The 27,707-nt window shown below is 45.2% G+C and overlaps 1 protein-coding gene and 1 non-coding gene across 2 annotated transcripts; one reads left to right on the top strand and one right to left on the bottom strand.

Annotated features, from left to right (window-relative positions):
• Window positions 1–15,005: 15,005 nt before the first annotated feature.
• LOC136529015 (uncharacterized) lies at window positions 15,006–16,136 on the top strand. Its single transcript, XM_066522035.1, has 2 exons — window positions 15,006–15,388; window positions 15,573–16,136. The coding sequence occupies exons 1-2, from the start codon at window positions 15,205–15,207 to the stop codon at window positions 15,833–15,835; spliced, it is 447 nt and encodes a 148-aa protein (XP_066378132.1). The 5' UTR covers window positions 15,006–15,204; the 3' UTR covers window positions 15,836–16,136.
• A 4,233-nt stretch (window positions 16,137–20,369) lies between these two features.
• On the bottom strand, window positions 20,370–20,453 carry TRNAL-CAA (transfer RNA leucine (anticodon CAA)). The gene has a single exon. It is a non-coding gene; the product is annotated as a tRNA-Leu (tRNA).
• Window positions 20,454–27,707: the final 7,254 nt, after the last annotated feature.

The following is a 27,707-nucleotide window of genomic DNA, read 5'->3' as shown; positions in this document are numbered from 1 at the left end:
CCTGCAAGGTCCACAGATATGACTTTAAGGGTCTACCATACATGTCACCCTTGTATCTTCATTCGAACACCCTTAGTATATGGAGAAGTGCTTCGAGCCGTACCTTGACCCAACATAGTGGCCCTCTTATCATGATATGATAGGCTTTATGGTTTGCTGGGTTTTCTTTTTACGAAAAAGCATTACTAGTAGTGAATCGTTATGTATGTGTTTTAGTAGCAGTCATGATTAGATCATTAGCTAACAATTCTATGTAAGCACCTATTCTACTTTTAAGCAAAAGTTGAGCAGTCAGATCCATTTCACCATCTTTCATCTTCCAATTCTTACTACAGTGCTAGATCGTAGACAAGTCATACCGTATTACACGGCGATTCATGAACCAATGTAGCCCAGCTTGGTACCCCAAAACACACGTCCCACTTGTACCCCAGGCACAAACAGGACTAACCCATCACTCTCCTATCAAAGGGTCTAGGTCCCTGTCCAAACTTGGACTCTAAGCCCCACACCTGAGTCCCGGACTCAGTCTGGTGCTTAGACCTCCACCATCCCCGTCTCTAATCAGTCGGTCCAAAAAGAGTCAGAACTCATGGCAAGAGAGCAACGAGCCTTCCCGCTCCCATAAGCAAGTATGTGCTCAGGATAATAAGTCTGTGACCTGACTAGAATCTAATGCAACGGTCGGTCCTTAACCAACACAGATAGGGAAAACAGTATAACCAAGCTGTGCCCCATTAGCCGCAGGACACAACCTGTTACACCCACCAATACCCGTACCATATCTCTACCCGATCTCCATTTTCTTTTACCATTTTATGATGAGAGTAATAATAATAATCACCTATTGTGAGTAACGATAGGTTACTCACGCTACCAAAAAACCTAAGCATAGCAGCTACTCGACCTATGCTAGTAGGACTCATGGGTAGGTATATCTATACATGTAGTTTCAATAATAAGCCTGTAATGTAAATGCACATCACACACATATATATATTTAGTGATTATTCAAAATAAGGGTTATGCACCGGGGCTTGCCTTGGGCAGACGTGGTGTCAGCTCAGTTAGTCAGTGGCGGCTTTGGGACCTCCTCCTACACGAGGATCTCCTCCTCATACTCTTCGATCACCTCCTCGAACTCGTGATCTCTAATGGTCATGATCTCTGCCAACTCATTCTCTACATGCATGCAATGATGATGCAATACTTAGCATTTCGGCAATAACAACTCTTAAAATAAGAATACATATGGTAAACTACTAAGCTAGCTCTAATCACTAAGATACTAAGCTAACTATCATCTTCATCAAGTAAAGTGTTGGGTTCAACTAACAAACACCTAACTTTACAAATGAAGGATATATCTCTATTTCTACTAATGATTTAATGTATATTTGAAACAAAGAGCATTTAACTAGCCTTATGTTAAGTCTATTCTAAAGCTACAAAAATTACAGTGAACACATAATAATACCATGAAGCTACTATAAAATTTTCAAAGCTAAAGCTATCACCATTTTGCCACAAAAATTCCTACAATATTTAACCTAATAATATTAAACACTCTCAAATGATTTAATAGCTCCTGGTATCAACAAGTATATATATGAACTAAATACACTAACAGATAGAGCACAATTTTAGGAACTTAGCAAAATTAGTTTCATATTTTTTGAATACATACATGATTTTATATTAATTTCCAAAATTTAGCTCAGAATTAAAATGAAAAGCTATTTCTATTCTCCATGAAAAAGCTAAATTGATTTTGACCCAACACGGCCCACACGCGATGCAGTGCGCACGAGCGCATGGCGGCCCATGGTGTGGCCCATGTGGCATCGGCCGATGCACGCGAGGTGGCTCGCGGCGAGGAAGCCCACACGGGCTGGCACATTAGCAAAAATGCCCTCGCGTTATTAGAAAATAGCACTAACACTACACGTACTATTTCTATAGACAACGACTTTGTAATGGAACCCTCAGATCTTTCTCCTCTTTACAACGGTAAGGCCCCCTGCCTTTTCTACACGCGCCAGCCGCACGGAACCCACGTTGACCTATCTACGAGGCCAATGCTCACCTAGGGTTCAACGCGAGACGATGGGCGGCGGTTGGATGAGCTGGGGCGCCGTACAAGGACCTCTCCACGATGGTGTTCTGGTGAGTTGCAGCAACAACAAGGCGGTATGGGTAATGGGTGAGCAACGACAACTCACCTATGACCTTATCGAGAAGCCGGCTTGGCCAGAGACCACCTGAGCGAGGCTGGCCACATGCGCACTGCGAGGTGAACAAGGGACCACAAAGGCACGACCGCATCAATGGCGAGAAGGTGGCACTAGAGCTGTGACTAGCATGCGCCCGACAAAAAGGGAGCCAAGGCGAGCTAGTGGTGCAGAGGAATTGGCGCGGGTGAAGTGGTAGAGGCTGGCCATGACGCGGGCGATGACGAGCCTTAACGGCACGGTGGCGGGCAAAGCTCCAAAATTGAAGCTTAGCATGACACGAGTCAAGGCGGGGTTGGGTCAGCTAGAGATGGGGCATAAAGGCGGAGATGCAAGCATGAGGAATTGATGAGAGGTGCTCGCTCTCTGACCCACCGTGACGCCACTCGATGGCGGTGGAAAGCAGAGAGAGAAGAGAGGAAGAGAGAAATGGAGCGCGGTAGTGGGCTTGGCTCGTCCATGCCTTGGCGGGACTGGCGTGGACATGACAATGATACAACGATAGCGACAGCATCATGATGTGAGGAGCATTGGCAGTGCGGATGTGACGACACCCAAACGGCAGCGTGAGGCAAAGCAGCAGGGCGCGGGGCCAACGGCTCGTTGTGGCTGGCCTCAGCCAAGCCCAGGCGGCTCGACCAGCCAAGCGCAGCGACATGGTTGCCCACGTGGGACACAGCCATGTGCACAGCATGAGAAGGCTGCACGGTGACCACGCACCCGGCGCCAACCAAACCGAGACAGTGACACGCACGAATTTTAAAGCGTTCAACACAACCAAACGATTGCTTTAAGACCTAAACCATATTCACCATGCTCAAGATGGCACATGAGACTACCAAATTGAGCTATAACACTACATAACTCCTTAACCCAATCTCTCACAATAAATTGCTAAATATAGTCGTGTCTAACTGTTGGCAAACTTGAAAATTTCTAAGTTTTTGAGCTGAATTTGATTTCTATTTGCGATTTCTAATCTAGTGGAAATATTAGCTAGTAATATCATTTTTTGACCGCAAGTATTTCATTGTCATCTACAAAGTTTGTACTTCAAACTTTATTTAAGTATCACATACATGTTCTATAGCATTTTTGCTTAATAAAAATTGGTTTAAAACCCTAAGTGATATAATATGACTATCGAATCAACTTTCATTTCGCATTTTAGTTGATCGTTTCGAGTTATAGAAATTGATATACACACTTTATCACAGGCATTAACACATAAATATGATGCTCATGACATGTTTTAGTAAATGATTTATGGTGTAACACCGAGGGTGTTACACCTGAGACCCACACGTTCCACCTACCTTGCGGTGAGATAACCATGACCATGTAGGACGTGAAGGCTATCTTTGGCCTACGGTTGGGGGGACTTCCAGTGATAGGTATAGTTGACAACGATCACTGGAGAGAGCTGATAGCTTAGTTCTATGGCTTTCTTCCACCGGACGATGAGGATGCAAAAAAATAAGCAATTGAACCCTATTTAATACTTGCATTGATTTCCTAAATCCATCGCGTCTCATTGTCTTTGGTAAATTTCAGAAAAACTTCCAATGTTTCATCATCATGGATAAAAGAGCGCTTCGATAACTTGCACCCACAAGCTGATGAGGCTGAGACCGACAGGTTCGCTAGAGTGTGGCTCTAGCACTTCCTTGGCCCTTTCCTATTCCTAGACGCGTCAGGCAACACCATCAGCTAGATTTTCCTTAACTTAATACGCCAATCGAGGGAGAACATAGCAATGTACAGCTGGGGCAGTGCGGTCCTAGCATGGATGTATCGACAGCTATGCGTTGCCTGCCGTCGCACCTCAGGGTTTGCGAGCCTTGGTGGTTGCTCTTACCTACTCCAGGTTTGGTGTTAGGAAAGATGGCCCGTTGGGAGGCCCCTTCTTAATAGTTTGCCTATAAGTACTTTAGTTCACTAGTTACTTTGAAGCTATTAAATATCATGAAATTATGATTGGCTAATCCATTGTCGTGTTAAATGCAGCATTGGAACTGGCAAGATACACTGCCTACTACTTTATATATTTGGAAGGAAGCATAGTTAGTTAGAAGGAATGCGAGGCGCAAGTACAGGGAGTACACAGACTGTCTCGATGTCCTAACACAGCACTAGGTTGCGCTCTCTTTCGTATCATACATGTGTCTTGTTGGATGTACACTATATCACAAGCTAACTCAATTACGAAATATTCATGTCACTTGGTGTCCTTGGGATGATCCGGAGCTCCAAGAGTACCTGAGTCCTATCACTAGGGAAGAGTCCAACAAGTATCGCTGCAACGTCCCTTTTATTTTCTTTCACGTGGTCGAGATCCACTTGCCCATTAGGCTTTGCAAGCAGTTCAAAAGAATTACAGGCTACCCACCACCGCTTTACTCCACCAACCAAAAATTGCAAGGGTGCATCATTGGACACCACAAAGTTACAATTGTGAGGTGTGTGTGTGTGGTAGAACTAACTATCGTTGTGTTGTAGGTTTGACTATAGGAAAGGTACAAGGATAAGGATTGGCGCGTGAAGCACTACGAGTTCATCCAGCTGTGGGAGACCAGGGAGTGGCGAGTGGTCGATATGGGTCCCCCACATGACCAGCACACCTTCGATGAGTATGTGCGGTGGCTTCATAGGTCTATGAGGACACATATTAAGCCCCCCTACATTGAGGATGCAATTGACGAGGACAACTAGGAAGATGTCACTGAAGATGTGTACACCATTACCACTAGGGAGGAGACACAACCATAGAGAGCCCTACTTCAGAGATACGTGGTAAGATACTCGAATGCTATAATTTGTTATCCATTTGGTATTTAGTAAGTGTACTAAAATGGTCCAACCACGTTTCTATACCCAAGCCATATAATTGTCAAGGTTGTCCAATGAAGCAGCGTTTCAACTTCACGAGTCTTAAGGGAAGGGCTCAGGCGTTCTACAGGCCTAGAGTAAGCGGCCTCCACTTCATCTATGCCCTGAGAGAAGTGTCCTCCTTCACCTCGTTCATGTGCCTAGGCTCACCTACATTACCCTGATCTACCTATCGCCTGTAGTAAGCGGCCTCCGCTTCATCTGCAGCCTCTACGGCCTGAGAGAAGAACACGTCGTCATCCTCCTCAGCCTGTAAGTCCGCTTCTGCTAGAGTGATGAGCTCGCTCAGTCTACCAGTGTCGTCCTTAGCTTCCTATGCCTACAAGCCTACCTCAGCTAGAGCGATGAGATCACTAAACCTGATAGTGTTGTCCTCATCCTTGTCCCTCTCATTGGACAACACAATCAAAGATTGAACGGTACGACCAGCTCGCGTTCTATGCTCATGTAACTTCTTTTCCTCAAATCTTGCATGGGCTATCTCTATGGCATGGTCCTCGTTGCATCTAATCTCTTCATGTATGAAATGCAACAAGTTAGCAACACAATTATATTACATTTAAAAGAAGGCAATGAAAATAACAAGGCTTCTGTAACACCCCGGGTGTTTAAATACTAAAACCTAACATGTCATCATACGCATTGCAAAGCATTTAGCATTTGGTGAAAACTTTGAGATGCATAGACTAAAACAAGTTTATATTTATGTGGTATGTGTTGAATTGTATTGTTTGACTCAAGTTCAAAGTTTGCTTGGATTTTTAAATTTTCAAGAAAACCCTGATTTTCAGCATTTAAATCCTACCCTAAAAATCCATTTAAAAAATCTAAGCATATTTTGGGGTTGAGCCCAAAAGCAAAAGTGTAGAGCTTGACAAGTTATACAAAGTTTATTATTAGAGTTTTTCAAGTTGTTTCGTAAAATTTGGAGTAATTCAAAAAGGCGTAATTCGTTAAATTTCCCCTATTCGAATTCAAAAGTTCATTTCAAAATCTAAACTGAATTAGGGGTTGGTTATAAAAGAAAAGTTGTAGAACTTTTGATTTTAAACAACTTTTGTCTTTGGAGATTTTTGAGTTGTTATGAAAATTTGAGAGTAATTTGTGAATTTTGGCGAATGGCAAACTTGTAAATACTGTGAACAGTGTTCACCACCGTAGCTACACCGCCGGCGACCTTTGGTTCGCTTCTAGACACGCGCGTGGACGTCCTCAGCTTTGCGCTGGCGTGGGAAAGGCTCCTGCGTGGCTTCCTTGCACTTCTGGCCGCTCCTTAAGGCCTAAGCCGTCGCCATTCTTCGCCGTTTCCCTTCCTCTGTTTTCCCGGCGCCATTGCCGCAGCTCCGTTGAGCCCTCGCCGTCGAACCAGTGCCTATGTCATCACAACAAAGTGCTCAACAGCTTCGCCCCTTTCTTGCGCACCCATCCAACCAGTCATAGTTGTCTGACTTCGCCAAATTTCGCCGCGCGTCGTCTTTCTTCCCCACGACCGACAGCATCTCCATCGAGCGTGCCTCTCCGTGGCCAGCGTGTTACGGTGATCCTCTACCCCTGCTGAGTCTTGTTTCAGCTTTGCCACGATGTTGTGGTACTCCATGACCCATTGATTTCTCACCGACGACGATCTGCTCCACCGTGCTTGCTCGGAACATCGACCCACCTCTCCATTGCTCCTCTGGCCTTGTGCTCTACTCAGTCGCGTTTGAGGTGAGCTGCTGATACTTCCTAGGCCATTTGTTTAAGCTTTACTGGTCTCACGTCACCAGCGTAGCGTAGCCGCACCGCCGTGGTCGCCATGGCCGGCGTAGTGCTCGGTCCAGTCCGTAGCTGGTCCAGCTTGTGCCCTAGAATGATGCGCCTAGTCGAGGGGAGTGTTTTGGTGCTTTGGCCGTCGCCGTTGGTCTCGCCGTCGTCGAGAAATCGCCGGTCAGCGCCGTCGTTGCCGTAGTCAGTGCGGGAGGAAGGGGATGACAGGTGGGGTCAAGGTGTCAGTGACTCAGTGATTTCAAAATGGATTTTTCTATTTTTAGGTTTGAATGAATAGTGTCTGTTTTTGTTATTTTTGTATAGATTTATTTAGAGCTCCAAAAATTATGAAAAGTTTTGTGTGACCTCTCTATGATGTATAGTATTTAGGAAAAATATGAAATGTTGTTTTTCAGTACTTTTTGAATGTGATAAAAATTGCTCAATTTATTAATAAATGGATTTCCATGATTTTTCTAGGCTTATTTAATTGTCCAAAAATTATGAAATTTGTTTTGCCACTTACTTATCATGTAATGAATATTTACTAAAATTTTGAGCTCAATCAGAATAAGTTGATTTATTTCATAATTTTGAATTAAATAATTAATTCATAAAAGCAAATAGTAATATTTAATGATTTAGGTTTTGTTTGAAATTTTGATTAAGTGATGACCTTGGGTCATTTGTTGATAATGATCCTTGGCAATTGATGTATGTGTTATGAAAAAGATTTAGTTTGTTTGACTTACAACTGTACCGCGAAGGAAAGTTGTATTCAAATTGTTAATTTTTGCATCCATCATCGAGCATCACGTTTCGTATTCCGCATCATGTTAAACATGGCATTGTTATTACATGTAGTGAACGAAGGTGAACACGTGGTAGTTAATCAAGTTGTTGAGGAGGTTAATCTGTCTGTTGAGGTCGGATCGAATACTTGTGAAACGTCGCAGGAACCGGACTTTTCCGTCAATGAAGGCAAGCCCCGGATGCATACAACCCTACCTTGTATTTTACAAATTGATTTCGCTTTTGCTTCTCTTTACTACATTAAGTGATTAGGAGTCAAGTGAAAAACAAATGGGTGCATTACCAACCTTGTTATTCCATATTTACCATATTACTAGTTTTAAATTTGTATAGGCCTAGTTTTACTTAGCTATGCGTAGAACGATGAAAGTCGAGTGATTACCTATCACCTACAAACTTTAAACGAAATTTTGGTTAACTTATGTTATCATGTGATATGGGAATGTGGAGTAATAAATCTAGACCGGGCGGACTCGGTGAGTGTGAGCCACCAGACATGGAGGTCTTGTGAGCGGGTTCTTTTCGCCTGTGTTGATTAAGGTCCGTACCGTTGTTGAATTGCATGAGGTGAGACTTTGTAGTACTAACCACATACTTCGGTAAGCCTTAACTTGGCGATTCTAGTACGAGAATGGCTACTCGCGCACTGGGAGTGGAGAGATGGCGGGAATAGCATGTACCCACGTGGCCATGGGCTAGAATGGTGGAGTACTGTGTTCTCAGGTGGCATGGACCCGTTCTTGTTTTAGAGGATCCGAGGGTAGGTTGGTATATGGAGGTCAGGGACCTACATATGTCGTGTGGTCTGGAATTCCCAGCTGGGTTTTTAATCGGTTCGAATCGTCGTTGCTCCTCGGTTATGGAGACTCAACTCATGGTTCATCATCGTAGTATTAATAATTGGAACTTGAGTAAGGTTTGAGAAAGAGATTGATATGAAGTTCATGATCTCATTACGGATCATGGCAGATTCATATGTGGTACTTATGAAGTTTTAACTGTCGAAATAAAGAATTTTGTTAAAGAGCTTTTACGCAAAATAACTTTGATTATTGCTAAAACCATACCTTGAATCCCTAAGCCTGCATTCCTGAGTCTTTTCAGTTTTATTTCGGTTAAGTCTTGTTGAGTACTTTTGTACTCAGGGTTCATTGACCCTTGTTGCAGGTGAGCCTCATGAGCAGATCTATTTTGGATCGTGCTGCATGACGGTTGTTCCTTGTGATGACGAGGAGAAGTAAATGTGTGGCCCTTGGGCAGGGCAGTTTCACTGTGTGTTTTGTATTATATTATAATACCACTCCACTATTTCGTTTTGTAATAATCATCGAACTTAGTTATAAGGTTTGAAACTATTGTTTTGTAAATTATGTTATTGTAAGACTTCCGCTGTTTTTACTCTGGTGTAGATATTTGAATAAATGTTGTAATACTGTAATGACTCTGTAACATGATCCTGCTCGGAAATCATGGATGATTCGGGGTTCCCCGAGGACACCCGACAGTCTTCTTAAGTTACCGGAAACATATGCATAGATGTAAAAGGTCGTTGGACAGTGATAAGTGCATGTGGGTCCTATAACTTAGGAGGTTCTGCCACAGCTTCCAATGACTCACTGGCACACAATGCAACAACATGGTCGTTTAAGACCTACATCTGTACTCTTTCCTCCTCCCTTGCCTCCTTCCTTGCCCTCTCCTCCTCTAACGCCCTCCATCTCTCTAACCCCCATTTGTTAAGTCTAACACCGATTGGGTTACGAATATCGCGCTGTCTAGCAAACTCATACATGTCCTTCTTCCGATGTTTAACGAAGAGGTCGACGTAGTCAGATCCATATCCCCTCTTCTGTGTAATTACTTGCCTCCCCTTTAGTTCATCCAAGAACTTAGCTTGACCATCATAAGATTCCCACCTATATTTCCTAGTGCTCTATTCAAACAAAAAAATTAGATCATAAGTCTTAGCAAAAGAAAAAAAACGATTTCATGTTTTCCACAACAGTAACCAACCTCATCATAGTCAACCATATGGCCGCAATAATGGCCTATTCTAAGCTTCGAAGGGACTAGACCGTAGTTAGATTTAACACCACATTCGCACATGACAGGAGGTGCTTTGAAAATTAGCCTTTCTTTCTTCTTTTTCTTTGCCTTTGGCGGCTCTTCCAGCCATCGACTCTTAGGACCATACAGTTACTCCTTGAAACGACACTTCTTCATTGAAAACACCTAAAAAAGGTGACATTAGTACATGAACACATATAGCTCAACATTTCAACAGATACACTTTTCACTTACTTCATGCTTGTTTGGACACACAAACTCTAACGTATTCCTAGGGTTTATCATACCTCGATCTCTGCATTCGCACAAAGGAGGTTCCTCGAGTCATCTAACTGCGGCTAAGTGCTTCTCCTTAGCCGTCATTGGCGGGGGTTAGGGGGAGGTGGAACCCACCGCTCGAAGTGCTCACGTGGATGTCTCCCTCTCCATCAATCGTCGAAAAGGAGGTACCTTGGGTCAAACTTGTCCGAACCGTCAATCAACTGAAAGAAAAAGCACCTCTCACAGGCCTACACAACAAGATTCCAACAAAATATTAGTAACCTAGTAACACAAATAAAGAAAAAAAGGTACAGAAAGAATCACTTACATTAAAACGACTGCATATGTAGAAGCAACACGTAGCTGTGTCTCGATGTCTCGATTGAAACACGTCGGCCAGACAATCACAGTCACCGTTAGGGACAGGGAGGTCAGGAGGTACGGGGGCATCTTTGCTAGACGCGTCGGGGTATAATTCTCTAAGACGATCCCGTTTTCGCCACAACTGCTCCTGATACATGTCTTCCATCTAATAAAACGGTTGTAATTTAACATCAATCAAAACATCACAAATTAATGTAAAACAAAAAAAGTACTAAACCAATGTAAAGGTGAACCATTTGCATTAAAACAAAGAAAATATAACATACACTTACGCACCGATAGTTCTAACTAATAGTTATAACTAAGTAATTAGCCTTCACATAGAGAAAATTAACTAATCTTTTTCTCCAAACCCTAAGTAGAAATCCTCCATTACCAATCCCTAGCTACCAATCCTACTATTCCTCTAAACCCTAGCTACCAATCGTAATATTTGAATCCACAGTTCAAACAACAAATAAGAGCATGAATACCATGACGGAGGCCGATGAGAAGCTTGGGGGGAGGGAGATAGGCAGCCAGGGAGGGAGGGCGGTGTTCGCCCAGGGGGGGCGAACGGTGGCGGTGCGGCCTCCTAGAGGCTAACTGGGAGGGAGGGAGGGCGGGGGAGGTGTCCGGCAGCAGCGCGGCCTCCGGGAGGCCGCTGGGAGCGAAGGATGGCGCTGGTGAACGGTGCGGGCTCAGGACGCGGGCGTCTGGCCTCGACGTAGTGATAGAGAAAGGGAGGGAGGGAGCCAGGGCGCATCGCTTAGACGCGGTTTCGCCGCGCCGTGTGTGATGGAGCGGCACTGCCACGCCAAGATCTACGGTGCGACAGCGCCTACCATGTCAGCGGCGAAGGCCCAGGAAAGTGCCACGTCATCGCATGGTGCGTCAGCGTTGTCGGTCAAAAGTGTTAGATTTAAAAATAAAAAGAATTTTGTGTTAAATTTGAAAATAGTTAAAAAAAATGTTAGAAATAAAAAAAATCTCTGGGTCAGCCGCCTGGACTGCCCGTGCCCGGCGCTTTTGCTTTTGCTTTGCTCAGCAGGCGAGCCGCTGCACTTGCTGCTGCTGCAGGCGGCCGTGCCCGTGCCCGTGCCCCTGCCCGTGGTCGTGCTCGTCGTCTGCCCGTGGTCGGCCATGTTCGCCCGCCAACAATCATGGCGCAGGCCTCTGCGTGCGGATCTCGGAGTGGATAAGCACAAGGACGCATGTGCCTGCGACGCGCACCGCTCGTTTCGTCTCTGCCCACCCTTCCCCCAAGGCCCCCCAGTACTCCGTCTGATGATGATGATCGCTGCCATGACCAGGACACCTGGTGCCATAGTTGTCGCTTTATACTACCTCCTACATGTGTTTTCCAATTCCAACGTACGTACAGTAAGCACCAATGCATCAACATTTGTAGTATCAGTGCTTTTTTAATTCCCAAAAAGTTTCCCAAAAATACTACAGTAGCCATCACATCGAATCTTACGATATGCGTATAGAACATTAAATGTAGACGAAAAAAACTAATTACATAATTTAATTGGAACTTACGAGACGAACGTTTTGAACCTAATTAATCTATGATTGAACACTAATTGCTAAATAAAAACGAAAGTACTAGAATAACTAAATTTTTAAAATTAGCGAACTAAACACAGCCTCACCATGGGGTCGATTTGGTTCACTGCCACATTTGGATTTTCCACAGGCACATATCCACTTTTTCTTTCCCCCCGGATCCCGAGTGGTGCAGCCGGGCAAAGGGAAAAATCCTGGCACTTTATTTGGGCAGACAGTTCACAGCAGAGATGCCTACTTGTCCATTAGGCTATGGGCGCGTTTAGATGGCGAAAGTTGTCTGTTTTGGCTACGGTAGCACTTTGGTTTGTATTTAGCAATTAGTGTCTAATTATGAACTAATTAGGTTTGAAAGTTTCGTCTCGCGATTTCTCACCTAACTGTGCAATTAGTTTTTTTTCGTCTATATTTAGTACTCCATGCATGTGCCGCAAGATTCGATGTGACACTTTGGGGTGAAAATTTTTGGAATCTAAACCGGGCCTATCTCCAACAACAATACCCAAAATACAAAATCCTTTCGTCCTTTGGGTAGCGCTACAGGCAAAAGGTTTAATACTTATTCGATATCTTCTCCAACAACAACACCCAAAAGAGAATCCTTTCTGCAAATAGGTTTTCAGAAGAGAGGATGTCTATATTTGAGTTGTGCCTCTCAGGCAACCTAAAATAAGTCTTTTGTATAGGTATTTTGTTGGAGGCTAATTTTGAGTCTCTTACTACTTGCTATCTATTTTGAGTTTGGGTGTCCATATGGCTTCGTTGTTGGAGACAGTCTTACGGATGGTCTAGTAGGTGCGTGTCTCACCGAGTTTTCGCTAGTGTATGTACATCATCATGTCTTTGAAAAACACTACTCCAACAGGAAAGCACGCCAATTTGGCCCATTTGTAGGTGCTCTAAACAAAGCGTAGCGAAAACACGGTTTGTTTGCGCTTTATATTAGAAGTAGAGTGCAGAATTCTGGGCCGGGGCTCAGCTTCAATTGGACGGATCGTCAGTCCGCAACAAATCGGAGCTAGCGCTGCTCGCACACATAGCACTCCACTCACTCCTCCCCACGTCACGTCACCCTGAGAATCTAGGATATACCGGTCCGGTTCGTGTGCCCTTAAATCTAGTCTGATCCACTTCTTTTTTTATCCAAAACAGTATTTCTCTCTTATAAATTTCTCAAATTTCTTCAGAATTCCTCCGAGCGAACAGAGCACTACCAACTAGCTAATCTTGGTGTGTAAGCAAATCTTGCATAAACTACGCTAGCTCTGGGTGCAAAGTGCTGGGGTGTCACCTCACCTCTCTTTTGGCATCCCTTTCACGGTGTGCGTCACCGCTGGCGGGCTGCACTAGATAGTTGCGTCTGTGCAAGCAACATCGATAGGCCGACGGAAACAGCAGGATTCCGCAATCATATGCGGCAACAGCCGTCGTTGGATAGGAGGACTAGGACTAGCTAGGACACGGCGATTTCGGCGAGGCCGCCGTGCGTGAGCTATAAGGTCACTCACAGTCACAGGGCACAGGAGGCTGATGGCGACGGTGTCCAACCATGGGGGATGCCGTGCCGGATCAAATTCAAAGACGCCTGCCCGCGGCCCGCCTCGACTCCTGTCCTGCCTACGCTATCACTCCTGTAGTTTAGGCTTATTTTGCGTGGACCGGCCGGCCGTCTAGACCGATGATGCAAATGCAAATGCAAATGCAAATGCAATGCGCACGTGTTGCTTGTGGCCGTCGTATACCGCTCCGGTACGGTAGGAGTACTACTTTCTCTTGCTTGCTGATGCTATCCTATCCATCGATACCATCATCATGCACCTAACTAACTACTCCTATGTCATCATATGCTATGGATAAATGCTGCTAGTAAATGTTTCAGGCTTACACCCTATTTGAACACCTATGGTTATAATAATCAGATTATGATCCAAAGAAAACTGATTATGTTATGAATTATTACAATCGAAATATCTTATTACTAAAATCTCATAATCCAGGAAAGACATGATTTTGGGGAGTCCAAATTGCACCCTCTCCCTTCCCCACCTTCTCCTCTCTTAATTATCTCGACGTCATCTAGACGGTAATATAAGAACTTCTCACTTTAATCAGTCATAATAATATAGGGATCGAAACACTCATTATTATAATCCATAATCCTAACTATAATAATCACATGTATTATAACAATCCAGTTGTGATCCAAATAGATCCTTACGACGATATCGCTCTCCCCTGTCCAGACATGCATGGAATTTGGTTTTCACGCTGAAAGCACTTTGTTTCGGCTGAAGAATGCAGCTCCCATATGAATCCAGCCTAATTTGTGCTAACTCGCAGAGCCACGCTTGGCATCGCCTCCTTAGTCCTCACACGGTATAATAACAAATAACAAAAATAAAATGTGAATCAGAACGTATGATGCTATCAATCTATTTAGGGCCGGATCCCAACACGGGGATGCTACCAATCAGAGTTTCACGAAGTTAACTGATAGGGAGGAGAGAGGCGAAGAGTGAATAAAAAACTAGAGTAAGTTGAACCTACCCTGAGTCCATTAGGTTATTTGGATAACCGATATTGTTTTTGGTTTTCAAAATTATTATAGAAACTTTTATTTGTAATTGTTGTAGGTTGGCTCGATTGCTGTGGACATCCGAAGATAATCTCGCACTTTTGTACCTTCGACCCTAGATAGGCTCATACGCACAACTATTTTAGCTTAGATCAAAAGAACTGTAACTGATGGCACATCTAAGCTACCGACTACCGTAGCACCAGTGAGAGAGTGACACCTGCTACGCCCCCTCCGCAGCACACCCTCCAAGACATGCATTGAGCCCCCGTGTAGCGACATGCCTTTCTCACGTCATCCGTGTAGCTTTTGAAATGGATTTCAGATGATACGACGGCCAAATGGTTTCCAAGAAACTTCACGCAGCGGATTAGCATAAATCTGGATTAGTAGTAAACAAATGTGACCTTATGACGGACGGACCCGCCAAAAGACTAGCCCGTCTTCTCTTCTTCCTTTATTATAATAGAGCAGCAGGGTTCGGCTTTTGAAATGGATTTCACGACACGGTCCCCCGACAACCACCCGGCCCAACGTAACGCCCCCAACGACCTCCGTCCTCCGCTCCGCCCAAAATACTCCCTCACTGCCCTGCTCCCTCCTCCCTCCCTCGGCTCGGCCCTCGCCGGCGGGCTCTGCTGCTGCTCGTAGCGCTACTACTCTTTGGCTGGATCTCCCGGGCGCGGGATGGCGCCGTCCTCGTCCTCGTCGTCGGGCGGCTCCCACGCGGGCCTCGCCATCGCGGCCACTGCCATGGCGCTCTCCGGCACGCTCGTCCTCTACTCCCTGTGCCGCGCCAAGCAGCCGCATCTGGTCCCGTCCGACTCCGACGCCCCGTCTCCTCGGCTCCGGCCGTGCCTCTCCTCGTCCGGTAAGTGCGCGCGCGCCGTCCGTTCCTTCTCGGTTCCTTCCTTCCTCCTCTGCCGCGGTGCGGCGTCGTACGCGCGCGTGCCCAACCAGCCGTGCGCCGTGCGCGTGCGGTGCCGGACTGCCGGTGCGTTACTTGTTTGAGAGTCCTAACGGCGGGAGTCCCCGTACGTGCGCGTCGCATGCAGAGAAGCGGAACAAGAAGAAGCGGGAGATGGCGCGGCGCGGGAGCCAGCAGAAGCGGGTGCGCTTCGCGGACGACGTCGTGGACAACAAGGACAATGGCGCCGCCACTGCCGCCGCCGCCCCTGCGATGCGGGACGAGGCCGAGGCCGAGGCCGAGCCGTCGTGCGCCGCGGCGCTGAGGACGCCCATGCCGGCCAACCGGGAGGCGCTGTACCGCGGCATGCTCCGCGGCCGCACCATGCTCAGGGTCGCCTGCTCCTACTAGCTACCTAACCTAGGTAGCATCACCGGCCGGCGCCCGGCCCCGACGTAACCACTCCATTAATTAATCAAGACCTCCGACTCCGATGTGTGTCACTGTGTGTGCTGCCAACTAGTGGCGCCGCTAATTAATCCGGCCAAGCTAGCTAGCTCCCTCGCCCATTGCTGGGAAAGTTTTGTAATTATTAGTGGCCGTCCCGCGAGGGAGCTTATGATCTGTGCGTGTCCTTGCTGTCCTTTCCTTGTACATTAGTTACTCGACATTCTGAATGATGATGATCAGTGAATAGTTCTTCGCTGTCAAAGCTCCATCTTTCTTTCACTTGTACAAATCTCTCTCGTTAAAAAAGAATATATTTCTTGGCGAGCAGTTCCTTGGCCGATAGCTAGATCTTGTCCCACCGGCCACCTGTTGAGCGGAGGTGCCCTGCCGGGGTCGGTTTCTCCGGCGCCGGGCAACGATCAGGCGTTGATGTCGGGCACGGCTTTGCCTTTGTTTCTGTGGAGGCGATACCTCGGGTGGCTGGTGGAGGTCCCCGTCCGGACTCATGGCTGTGGGAGCTCGAGCGCGACCGCCGCGGGCGGCGGACGGGGCCGACTCGATCGGGATCGGAAGCGTACGTGCTCTGCTCCACCAGTGAACGACCCCACCGCCCCCGGACCCCGGTCCAGACAGCATGCGGCGTGTCGGCCGTGACCCGTGAGCTGCTCAGCTGCGTGCGTCGCCGTCCGTCCGCCGCGGGACGGAAGGCTCCGCCCAACAAGTGTCTCCCTCGCTATACGACGACCCGGCCGACCGCCGGCCTGCTGACGCTCGACGGCCTGCTCGATTGCTCGTGTGCAACTGCAGACACCCACCTGACCAAGTTGGCGATCGGAATGGGACGGACGGAGAGAAGGTGATTTGTGCACGGTGCCTGGCACTGGTACACACACTCCGTGATTTCCGGCATGTTCGACTGGTGCTGATACGATCGTATACCATCGATTATTATTGTTAGCTGATTTGGTGTGAGAGAAAAATACTATTCTGACTGAAAATTTATGTTCGTCTACGACTAACCTGTTCTATCCTGTCGGCTGGCTCAAGCTCTCGGCCGTCACGTCTGTCGTTGGTCTCGAGATCCGGTCCCCCTCTCGTTCCCACGCTCGTGCACGCATGATGTAGCAACGGCCCTGCATGCACTGGACTACTGGAGTGCGTCTCGCTCTCGCATCGCATATGTTGCTCATCCCCTCCCATGTGTTGCTCAACCAAACCAATCACCACGAGCACATGATGGCTGCAAGTTTTCGCGCCGTGATTGGATGGACGAGGATGACATGGAGTATCATATTTTTTGGATTCAGAACAAGATTCCTTATCCGCTCTTTATACCATTGTTATTACTCTACCATTATTAGGAGTATTATACAAAGTGAAGCAATCATCAGGTTGGCATATTCGCTGCGATCGATGCATGCCAAGGTTACGGCGTAGAGGATCCGAGTTCGGCGATCATAGAAGTGCGTCACGCCCAACACATGCTTTTTTTGCATTTTCAGGCTGGAATTTGATTAGTTGGAGGAGGCAACCAAGCTTAACCTTTGGCGGTTGGGAGAGACTTCTAATTTGGGCACTGTTATCCATTCCTCAATGGTATTTTTACCATTGTTCGAAAAGCAACCAAAAGCAGCTGTATTCATTTGTTGTTATGTTATCCACCCTCCACGGCTCCTGGCAGTAACGTAAGCACAAAAATGCAAAATGTCATAATTAACATGTTGTTATCCACCCGTGAAAATGTTTTCCAAAACAGATCAACGGTCGACGTGAGATTTCATACATCACCGCATGCCTTCTACAGATGTTGCACGTCTACAGACAGAGCCAGAGCGATTGGTGCAAAGCTCAAAAAAGCTGAATCAAACAGGTGTAGCGTTTAAATAAAACAAAAAAATAACAAAAACGAAATCTGCTGGATGAAGACCTCCGTTCTCATCGGTTCATCATATATTCATATTCTTCTCTACTGTGCTGCCTTGCTGTGCTTATCTTTTTTTCCAAAGAAAAACTCTGTGCTCTTGTGCTTTCAGGACTGAATTTGTTGCTGCCACCATCAGATTCAGACCGCTCTCCTTCTCATGTGCTTTCCAGATTGCTTCATGCTTTCATCCTGCCACTTTCACCCCCAATTAATTTTATCTCTTTTTGCTTTCTCCCCAACCTCGTGATATATATATATCACTAAATAAAGTCTGGTTCCTTGAGAACTCCGGCACCTTCTGTCCTTCTCGATCAGGCTCAGCTTGTAGTTTACTATACCACAATGACAAGACGAAAAATATTACTCCTTCCGTTCAAAAAATTATTATGTAACGCTTAAGATTTGTCTCAGGTTAAACATCTCTAATTTTGACTAAATACGTAGAAAGAAAGTTAACATATGCAAGTTCAAATAAATACTCTATCAAGACATTTTCACATTTTACGAAGAATCTAGTGAAACTAATTTGCCCTGTGAATGTTGGTGTAATTTTTATATAATTTAGCTAAGAATCTTAAAGGTATGACTTAGGATAAAACTAAAATCACCATTTTTTAATTTAAAATGAGCAAGTTTTTTTAAATAGACCATAGAAGAATCACTTGAGAACGGCGCTTAAAAATGGCCCAATTTGCAAAGCATGGCGCGGCCCAAAAAAAACTGAGGCCCAATTGTCAAATGAAACAGGAAAGGAAAGCTAGCCCATTTCAATTAATTCGGCGTAAACAAGATTAAAAAAAATAAAGGGAATTTGATGTTTCTATCATTGTTCCATAGTGCAATGGTGATTTTACCCCTCATTTTTTAACTTTGTGATTTTGCCGTCTTATATTCAAACGAAGCTCCCGTCTACCCCTCCTTTGTAACACCGTCTAAAATCATTGGATTAACTGGTTAAAAAAAAGAAAAAAGAAAAGGCACCTACACAAAAAGACCATGGTACACCTCACTCCCTATCTCCTTTGTCACGGTCTCTCGAATCATCCCCGAAGGGAGTTGCGGCTCGACGCATGGACTCGCGTTAGGGTTTTGCTACCCTGCGGCGCGGCAAGCGGCGGCGCCGCTCCTCCTCCCCCTGGCATGCTTCCCCCTCTGCTCGTCTCCTCCTCCCTCCGGCCCGCTTCCCCCGGCTTGTCTCGTCCTCCCCCGGCGGCGCGGCTACCGGCTTGGAGAGTTGCGTGGGCTCCGCCCAGCCCACTACCCCCGGCTCGCGCCCTCGGTGGTGCGGCCGGGGGTCTCGCTCAGCCCCTCCCCACAGGATGGAGCCCGCAACAGCAGCATCTTGACCGACATCTCCAATCAGGCACCATGGAAGAGCCGGCCACCATGGAAGAGCCCAGGTATATTCAGCAATTTCTGAGATGTGTGCTTCAATACAGTAGAAAAATAGCCGCGACTAGTAGATGTGTTAACTCGTTTCTTCCCTGCTGTGATTTGTAGGCTAAATCACAGTAAATTGGAACTTGTTGTTAGAGTGTGCTCATTTTTAGCTTGCCAGACAGTGGTCCATAAACATGGTGGCAAGGTAGAACTTTGCCAACCAAAGTTGTTGACATAAATAGCTTTGGGCTGCTGTAGCTAGTTGATTTCATTGCTGAGCATTGCTTGTGGGGTTCTAAACAGTACATTACCTTGTGCCGTGATTTGGAGAATGATTCTATGGAAATTAAATCTGATGAAAATTTATTTGAGTGGTTTCTAATCAATGTAGAGGACGGATTAGTATGTATCAATGCTCAGATAAATGTTTTTGAGGGGCCACTGCAATTTTCTCCAACAAAGAGAAGGTTTCACCCTACTGTGAGGGCTAGTGTGCTCCTAATTGAGGAAGGCACCTGTGAGAGAGCCACAAATGAGAGAGCCACAAATAAAATAGGAATAAACAAAACAACCATAACCCCATTCAAAAAAGACAATATGCACCAAAAAAAAAGAGAGCTGCCACCAAAGAAAGTGCTTATGAGGCTATTGATGCAGAGGTGCTTTGTTGGGTTTTAATGCTTGATACGTAGCTCACTGCTAGTTGCCTAGGAAACTCACTACTAGTTCTACTTTTGTTTCACATGTCATGTGGTGTTTCACATATTATTTGGACCTCTATATTGGTGTTTGACATGTTATTTGGACCTCTATGTTGACATCTAATATGGTAGTGTGATGGCATATTACATGGATCTGGTTTGTTGCCGTTAATGCAATATGTGTGAAATTAATTTGTTGTATGATATTAAATTCTGTTTATATGGTTTGTCACCAGAAATGCCGTCGAATTTTTCTAAAAATTCTATATACAAAATGTCAACTTACTAATCTAAAACAAGGGTAAAAACACAAATAGCATAATAAAACAGGGGTAAAAATGCATGAACAAAGTTGTTCTTTTGTCCAAAAGTTAAGGGTTAGAATCTCTCTTTGTTTTAAAAAAGCAAGGATAAAAGCACAAAGTTAAAAAAAACAAAGGTAAAATCACTATTTCACTTAAAAACAGACTTAAGCCCCAAAAATAAAACATGTCAAAAATGGGATTTGAACCCACGCCTACGTTAGAGCACCAGAACTTGAGTCAGGCACCTCGGACCACTCGGCCATCCTGACTACGATGTCCAGGTTTCTCATATTATTTTATATTACTTGTGACCAGCACAAACTTTGAGCACATGGACAGTTGCCATTATCGCAAGCACAACTTAGGGGGTGTTTGGTTCCTATAGGAAAATTTTAGTCCCTGTTCTATTGGATGTTTGGACACATGCATGAAGTATTAAATATAGACAAAAAAATAACTAATTGCACAGATTGTGGCTAATTTGCGAGACGAATTTTTTAAGCCTAATTAGTTCATGATTTGACAATGTGGTGCTACAGTAAATATGTGCTAATGACAGATTAATTAGGCTTAATAAATTCGTCTCGTAAATTAGTCTCCATCTATGTAATTAGTTTTATAATTAACTCATATTTAGTTCTCCTAAATAGCATCCGAACATCCGATGTGACATGGACTAAAATTTAGTCCATGGAACCAAACACCCCCTTAGACCTGGTACTTCCTCTAAAGTTTGATCTCTATCTCATTGAATGTTTGACATATGCATAGAGTATTAAATATAGACTAAAAAATAACTAATTGCATAGTTTACGACTAATTTACAAGACCAATCTTTTAAGCCTAATTAGTCCATGATTTGATAATGTGTTGCTACAGTAAAGCGTGTACTAATAACGGATTAATAAATTCGTCTTGCGGATTACCGATGGATTCTATAATTTATTTTTTTATTAGTATTCAAACACCCTATACGACACTCCATATAAGCCCTTGTTTAGTTCGCGAAATTTGGATTTTAGGGCTACTGTAGCACATTCGTTTTTATTTGGTAAATAGTGTCCAAACATTGACTAATTAGGTTTAAAACGTTCGTCTCGCAATTTCCCACCAAACTGTGCAATTAGTTTTTCTTTTCGTCTACATTTAATGCTCCATACACGAGCCGCAAATATTAGATGTGACAAGTACTGTAGCAACTTTTTAGATTTTTAGGTCTAACTAAACGAGGGCTAACATACAATGTAACCCCTCAAAACTTTACACAAAGTCGTTAGGCTCATTAAAGCCAGCACGACGGCTTTGGGGCAGTGTGACGTCGAGCCCCATTGACCGTCCTCTCCCGTACTCCCGTACGTGAAGATCAATATCAGAGGCAAACGTGGAGGTCAATATCAAAGGGAAAAGGAAAACATAGCTAAGAATGCAATCATTCCTATAGTGTCATTTGATAGCCTGCCATGGACACAAGAAGCAAGAAAAGTGATCCTGCAAGTCCTACAACGAGCACAAGAAATCAAAGAAGAGTAGGAGACTGGGGTTGTGATTGTCATAAGATTATGATATGTGTGCACGTGGGCTTAATGTAATGTGTGAATACTTGTTCGTATTTCAATCTTGATGTATGCATCTATGAACATTATGAGATATCAGCATGTGTCATGCGTGAACAAGTATTGGTCAAATTTACAAAAATTTGACTCTCTACAACTCTAGATATTGATTTATTTAGGGAAGAGGAGAGTACATGTATAAGAAAATGACCAAATATAAGGAGTACCAACGTACTGTCTCATAAAGATTGACGTTATAGAGCTGGACACATAGATTAACGTGGAGGATAAATACCTGGGTCTTTAGATTGAGGTTATGAATTAGTATTTGGCATTATAGCACTTTCGTTTGTATTTGACAATTATTGTCTAATCATGGCCTAACTAGGCTCAAAAGATTCGTCTCGTAATTTATAATCAAACTGTGTAATTAGTTATTTTTTTATCTATATTTAATACTCTATACATATATCTAAAGATTTAATACTACGAAGAGAGAGTGAAAAAACTTACAATCGACCTGTATTACCGCTATGCCCCTGCTATATTTCTGACTTCGACATGACTAAAGCAGCACCACTCGTCTCTCTGTATTTTATTCACTTCCTGGTGACAGTCCTGACGGAAAGAGTAGACGAGCAGGGGATGAATGGACCCGATGGGATGCTACTATGCTAGCTAGGCTGGGATACCTCTGACTCTGAGTGGCTATAGCGTCTTCTTTTGAGCCTGTTCGTTTGTTGGTTTCAGCCAGCCCAAATCAGTCAGTCAATAGTGTTTTTTTCTCACAAAAAACCAGCACCAGCCAGCCCAAACCAGCACCAGCACCAACCAGCGAACAGGCCCTGTTTGACAACTTTGTTTGGTTATCCCTCTTAAATTTTAGTCGTTGTTCCATTGAATATTTGAACATATGTATGGAGTATTAAATATAGACTAATTATGAAACTAATTATATAGTTTGTGACTAATTTACGAGATGAATCTTTTAAGCCTAATTAGTCTATGATTTGACAATGTTTTGCTACCGTAAACATATACTAATGATGGATTAATTAGGTTTAAAAAATTCGTCTCATGAAGTACTGATGTATTATGTAATTTATTTTTTTATTAGTATCCAAATACCCCATATAACATTCTTTCGATATACCTTCTAAATTTTAGTCACCAGATCTAAACAGCAAACGCTACAACATCCAGTATTATGGGACGGAGGAAGTACACGACAAATTTTTGTCACGATCATATCACATACTACATCAATGGCAATTTAGTATTTTCATGTATCAGTTAACAGAGTTGGCTAATAGAATAGACGGAAGTGTTAGGTATATAACGAAATTTGGAGCTAGTCTCAAATAGGGAACTCTAAATTTCTTTAGGGTCATGGAAAGAACAAGGAGATTGCCTACCAGTGTCATATAGGGAATTTTCTTTTTAACATCACGTGAAGAAAAAACAGCAATCAAAGCCAAAGGTGTTTTTCTTCCACAAGGCGTATCTGTATCTACTTACTTACTTTTTGAAATAGTGTCATTGATGTTTGTATGATGCTTTTCAAAGATCTACCCATTTTGATTTTGGAAAAAGTCCAAATTACTCCCCAAGTTTTGCCTATGTCTAGATAACCCTATAAACTAACATTTGGTTCAATTTACCCCCTTAAACTATTTCCTTTGGTCTAGTTTACCTCTTAATAAGTTTTGTTATTTTTGTTTCTCCATGTACAAGTTGAGTTTTAATATCAAATCATGTGGAGTAATAAAGGGCATCATAAGTTATGTTAGAAAAATATATCTTAAGTTTTTGCCACTATTTTGATAGCTTAGCAAATTTAATATTAAATAAACAATAGAGATACAATATCGTACAAAACACAATGATAAAAAAATTTATAATGTATTTTGAGTAAAATGCACCCAGAGTCCTTAAACTTTTAAAGCATTCCTATCTAGGTTCTTGTCGACAGAATATCATCGGCAGTCCTCCGAGGAGTATCCCATGAAGATAGATTGATCGATAGAGGAGCGTGAGATCAACAAGAAGGCAACAGAGACACACGAGTTAGGTAGGTTCAGGCCATCAGTATGACGTAATACCCTACTCCTGTGGTCTGTTGGTTTGTATTAGCTATCGTCTGATATTGCGTGTCCGCATATGTATGTATCTTGATGTAGCCTGTCCGCTAGGGGACCCCTACCTCTCCTTATATATTCTGGAGGGGTAGGGTTACAAGAAAAGTAGCCTATTTGATACTATATAATATCTTGCGGTGCACGCCGAGTAGCGTCGTGGACGCCTTGATCTTATGGGCTAGGCCACCTCTGATGGTGCGGCCCATGTCTTGTCTTGTGGATACCGGGGGCCATACCCCCATAGCTAGTCCCCAAACCTAATAGTAGGTGACGTAGTCACATGATGTTAGGGTCAGAAAGTAGAAGACCAGCCAAGTAGGCAGCCAGTCCCCGGGCGTAGCCTCGAGATGAGAACAAGCACATTCACCGTAAGGTGAAGTGTGCCCACTTAGTCTCCGAACCTGTTGGAAGATGAAGAATGAATCTTGTAGCAGGGTCAAAGAAGTCTGAAAGCTTGCCGACGTCGTCTGACATTCGTGTATCAAGACCCTAGACATGCTGCCCAAGATCAGCACCCTAATCCGAACAGCATGGAGCAGCTTGATAGCACATCGATGAGACGTAGCAAAATCCGAGCACTGAGGAATCCATGGCGTAGCTGGCGATGTCCGAGCACCGAGGAGCGAGGAGTCCCCAGCGTCGCTGACGATGACCGAGCACCGAGGAGCGAGGAGTCCTCGGTGAAGCTGGCGAGGTCCGAGCAGCGAGGAGTTCTCGGTGTCGCTGGTGATGTCCGAGCACCGAGGAGCGAGGAGTCCCCGACGTCGCTGGCGATGACCGAGCACCGAGGAGTGAGAAATCCCCGGCGTCATTGGCGATGTCTAAGCACCGAGGAGCGAGAAGTCTCCGGCGTCACTAGCGATGTTCGAGCACCGAGGAGTCCTTGGTGTAGCTGCCGATGTCCAAGCACCAAGGAGCGAGGAGTCCCCGGCGTTGCTAGCGATGACCGAGCACCAAGGAGCGAGGAGTCCCCTGTATCGCTGGCGATGACCGAGCACCAAGGAGCGAGGAGTCCCCGGCATCGCGGGTGATGACCGAGCACCGAGGAGCGAGGAGTCCTCGATGTCACTGCCGATGACTGAGCACCGAGGAGCGAGGAGTCCTCGGCGTCGCTGGCGATATCCGAGCACCGAGGAGTACCCGACGTAGCTAGCGATGTCCGAGCATCGAGGAGTTCCTAGCGAATCTAGCGAGGTCTAAGCACCAGCATAGTTGGCGACGTCCGTGCGGTGAAGTGTGCCCACTTAGTCCTCGAGCACAAAGAATCCGAGGGCCGAGGAGTAACTGACGTAGCTGGCGATAAAGCACAAGCGATGAACATTCTGGTCAACTGGTCGGCGGCAAAGTGAGCATTGGCTAAAAATGATCGGCGAACAGTCCAATCAACTGGTCGGTGATGAAGTCAATGAACCAAGCAGTCTGACCAGTTGATCGGTGCAGAAGTCCAATCTACTACAGTCGCACACTAAGTGTCCAAAACACGTCACACCAGCACCAGCATCTGACATGGCATGCCACATAGGCACCTACTAGATGTTGTGGCCACGCCATAGTGGCAGGTGCTAGGCATGCAACATGCTGCCGAGTTCAGGCATGGAGCAGGGAGGTCGCCGGTGGCTACTCCAGCCATGGCATGCTGTACACGTAGTGCTCCAAAACTGCAGGCCTTTGTTTCTTGCCTCAAGGCCATCAAGTACATCGATAGAAATAGCTTTGCGGTGCCGTAGGGACGGCACGCCGTGGAGCTGCTAGCGCACAGAGCCAGAGGAGGACACCGACACCGAGGCAGAAGCTCATGATGGAGGACGCATGACACCGTGATTGGAGATGTACCCATCGTCGGTCGTGGAGCAGAAGATGCAAGGCGAAGACAAAGGTCGTATGTGTGTGTGGAGGACCGAAGGTAGGCGCATGGTTGCTGCACGCGCACATGGTGCAAACCGGATGTGGTTGCTGCATGCGCGTTCTTCGTTGCTGGCGACGAGAGCACTCGCGCAGCACGGCTATGATAGAGCGATAGCGAGGCGTGTCTGCATGCATGGTAGCATGGCACGTCCGCATGCATGCTAGCATGTCACGGTGAGGTCATGGCGGCTGAAAGCTCTAGTTTGGTTTTGGTGAATTGATAAAACCCTAAGTGCTAACCTAGTTTATCAAGTGATCATGAGATAGGTAGCACATTCCAAGTGGTGAAGCAAATGAAGATCATGACATGATGATGGCGATGTCATGATGATGATCAAGTGCTTGGACTTGAAAAGAAGAAAGAGAAAAATAAAAGGCTCAAGGCAAAGGTATAAATCATAGGAGCCATTTTATTTTGGTGATCGAGACACTTAGTGAGTGTGATCACATTTAGGATCGATAGTCGTATTATTAAGAGGAGTGAAACTCATATCGAAATGCAGTTATTAAAGTGCCACTAGATGCTCTAACTCATTGCATATACATTTAGAATCTAGTGGAGTGCTAACACCCTTGAAAATGTATGTGAAAATATGCTAACACATGTGCACAAGGTGATACACTTGGTGGTTGGCACATTTGAGCAAGGGTTAAGAACTTCACCAGTAGAGTGTCTGCCCATAGAGTGAGGACAGTCCGACGGTGCCACTGACGCTCTATACCAAAAAGACGGAGGTCACTATAAGTGATCGAACGCTGGTCTCGGTATGACCGACATGTCCGGTCAATAGAAGCTATAGAGACGCTGGCGTCGGTCTCTGACCGGACACTAGAGGGGTGTGTCCAGTCCTACTGATGTGGCAGTGCATATAGGAGAGGCCAAGTGACCGGACGCTGGGTGAGTCCGGTCGAGCATTTCTAGATGCTTACTGAAAACGACCGGACGCTGAGGTCCAGCGTCCGGTCACTTCGCAGCAGCGTGTCCAGTCATCACTTGACCATTGGGATCGAGCGCTCAGTATTTGAAGAAAGGGGACACGTGGCACACATTGTGTGACTGGATGCTGAGGTCCAGCGTCTGGTCAATGTGACAGGCACGTCTGGTCGGCCTATGGTCGATGCAGTGAGGAGCCCAACGACTCTATTCATGGGGGCTCTCTATTTAAGCCCCATGGTCGGCTCAAGCTCACTCTCTTGGCCATTTGCATTGACATAGCAACCTTGTGAGCTTAGCCAAAGCCCTCCCACTCATCTCCATCGTAGATTCATCATCTTTGTGAGATTGGGAGTGAATCCAAGTGCATTGCTTGAGTGTTTGCATCTAGAGGCACTTGGTGTTCGTGTTTCGCTATGGGATTCGTTTGTTACTCTTGGTGGTTGCCGCCACCTAGACGGCTTGGAGCAGCGAGGATTGTCAAGCAGAGGGTGGCGGTTGTCTCCAACTCCGATCGTGGTGATTGTGAGGGGTTATTGACCTTTCCCCGGTAGAGAGCCAAAAGGTACTCTAGTGGATTGCTCGCGGCTTGTGTGATCCTCATCTTGTGTTGGTTGTGCGGCACCCTATTGAGGATTTGGCGTGTGATGCTAATTAGCGCGTAAACCTCCAAGTGAGTGAATCGCCACAACAAGGAGTAGCTTGTCAGCAAGCAAGTGAACCTCGATAAAAAATCATTGTGTCATCATTTGATTCTGAGATGATTGGTCTTTATTGTTATTCATTCTTGTGATTGATTGGCTCCTTTCTCGACATGACGGTATAACTATCTTGCTCTCTCTCTTTACATTACTACAAACTAGTTATCAAGCTCTTTAGTGTAGCTAGTTGTGAGAGCTTGTTAGTTTGGTTAGTGTGTCTCTTTAGTTAGTCTTTGAGAGCACACTAATTTAGTGTAGTGCCATAGCTATTGTGTGGTTAGAGACAATAGAA

The sequence above is a fragment of the Miscanthus floridulus genome, chromosome 19 (genome assembly GCF_019320115.1).
Source record: "Miscanthus floridulus cultivar M001 chromosome 19, ASM1932011v1, whole genome shotgun sequence".
Classification (NCBI taxonomy): Eukaryota; Viridiplantae; Streptophyta; class Magnoliopsida; order Poales; family Poaceae; genus Miscanthus; species Miscanthus floridulus.
The sequence above is the reverse complement of the archived record's forward strand: the minus strand, read 5'-3'. Positions and strand labels throughout refer to the sequence as shown.

Excerpts from the sequence above, each read along its gene's own strand:
- LOC136529015 (XM_066522035.1), top strand. The coding sequence starts at position 15,205 with ATGGCGCCGTCCTCGTCCTCGTCGTCGGGCGGCTCCCACGCGGGCCTC. Across the intron at positions 15,389-15,572 it reads GCCGTGCCTCTCCTCGTCCG|AGAAGCGGAACAAGAAGAAG; the intron begins GTAAGTGCGCGC and ends CGTCGCATGCAG.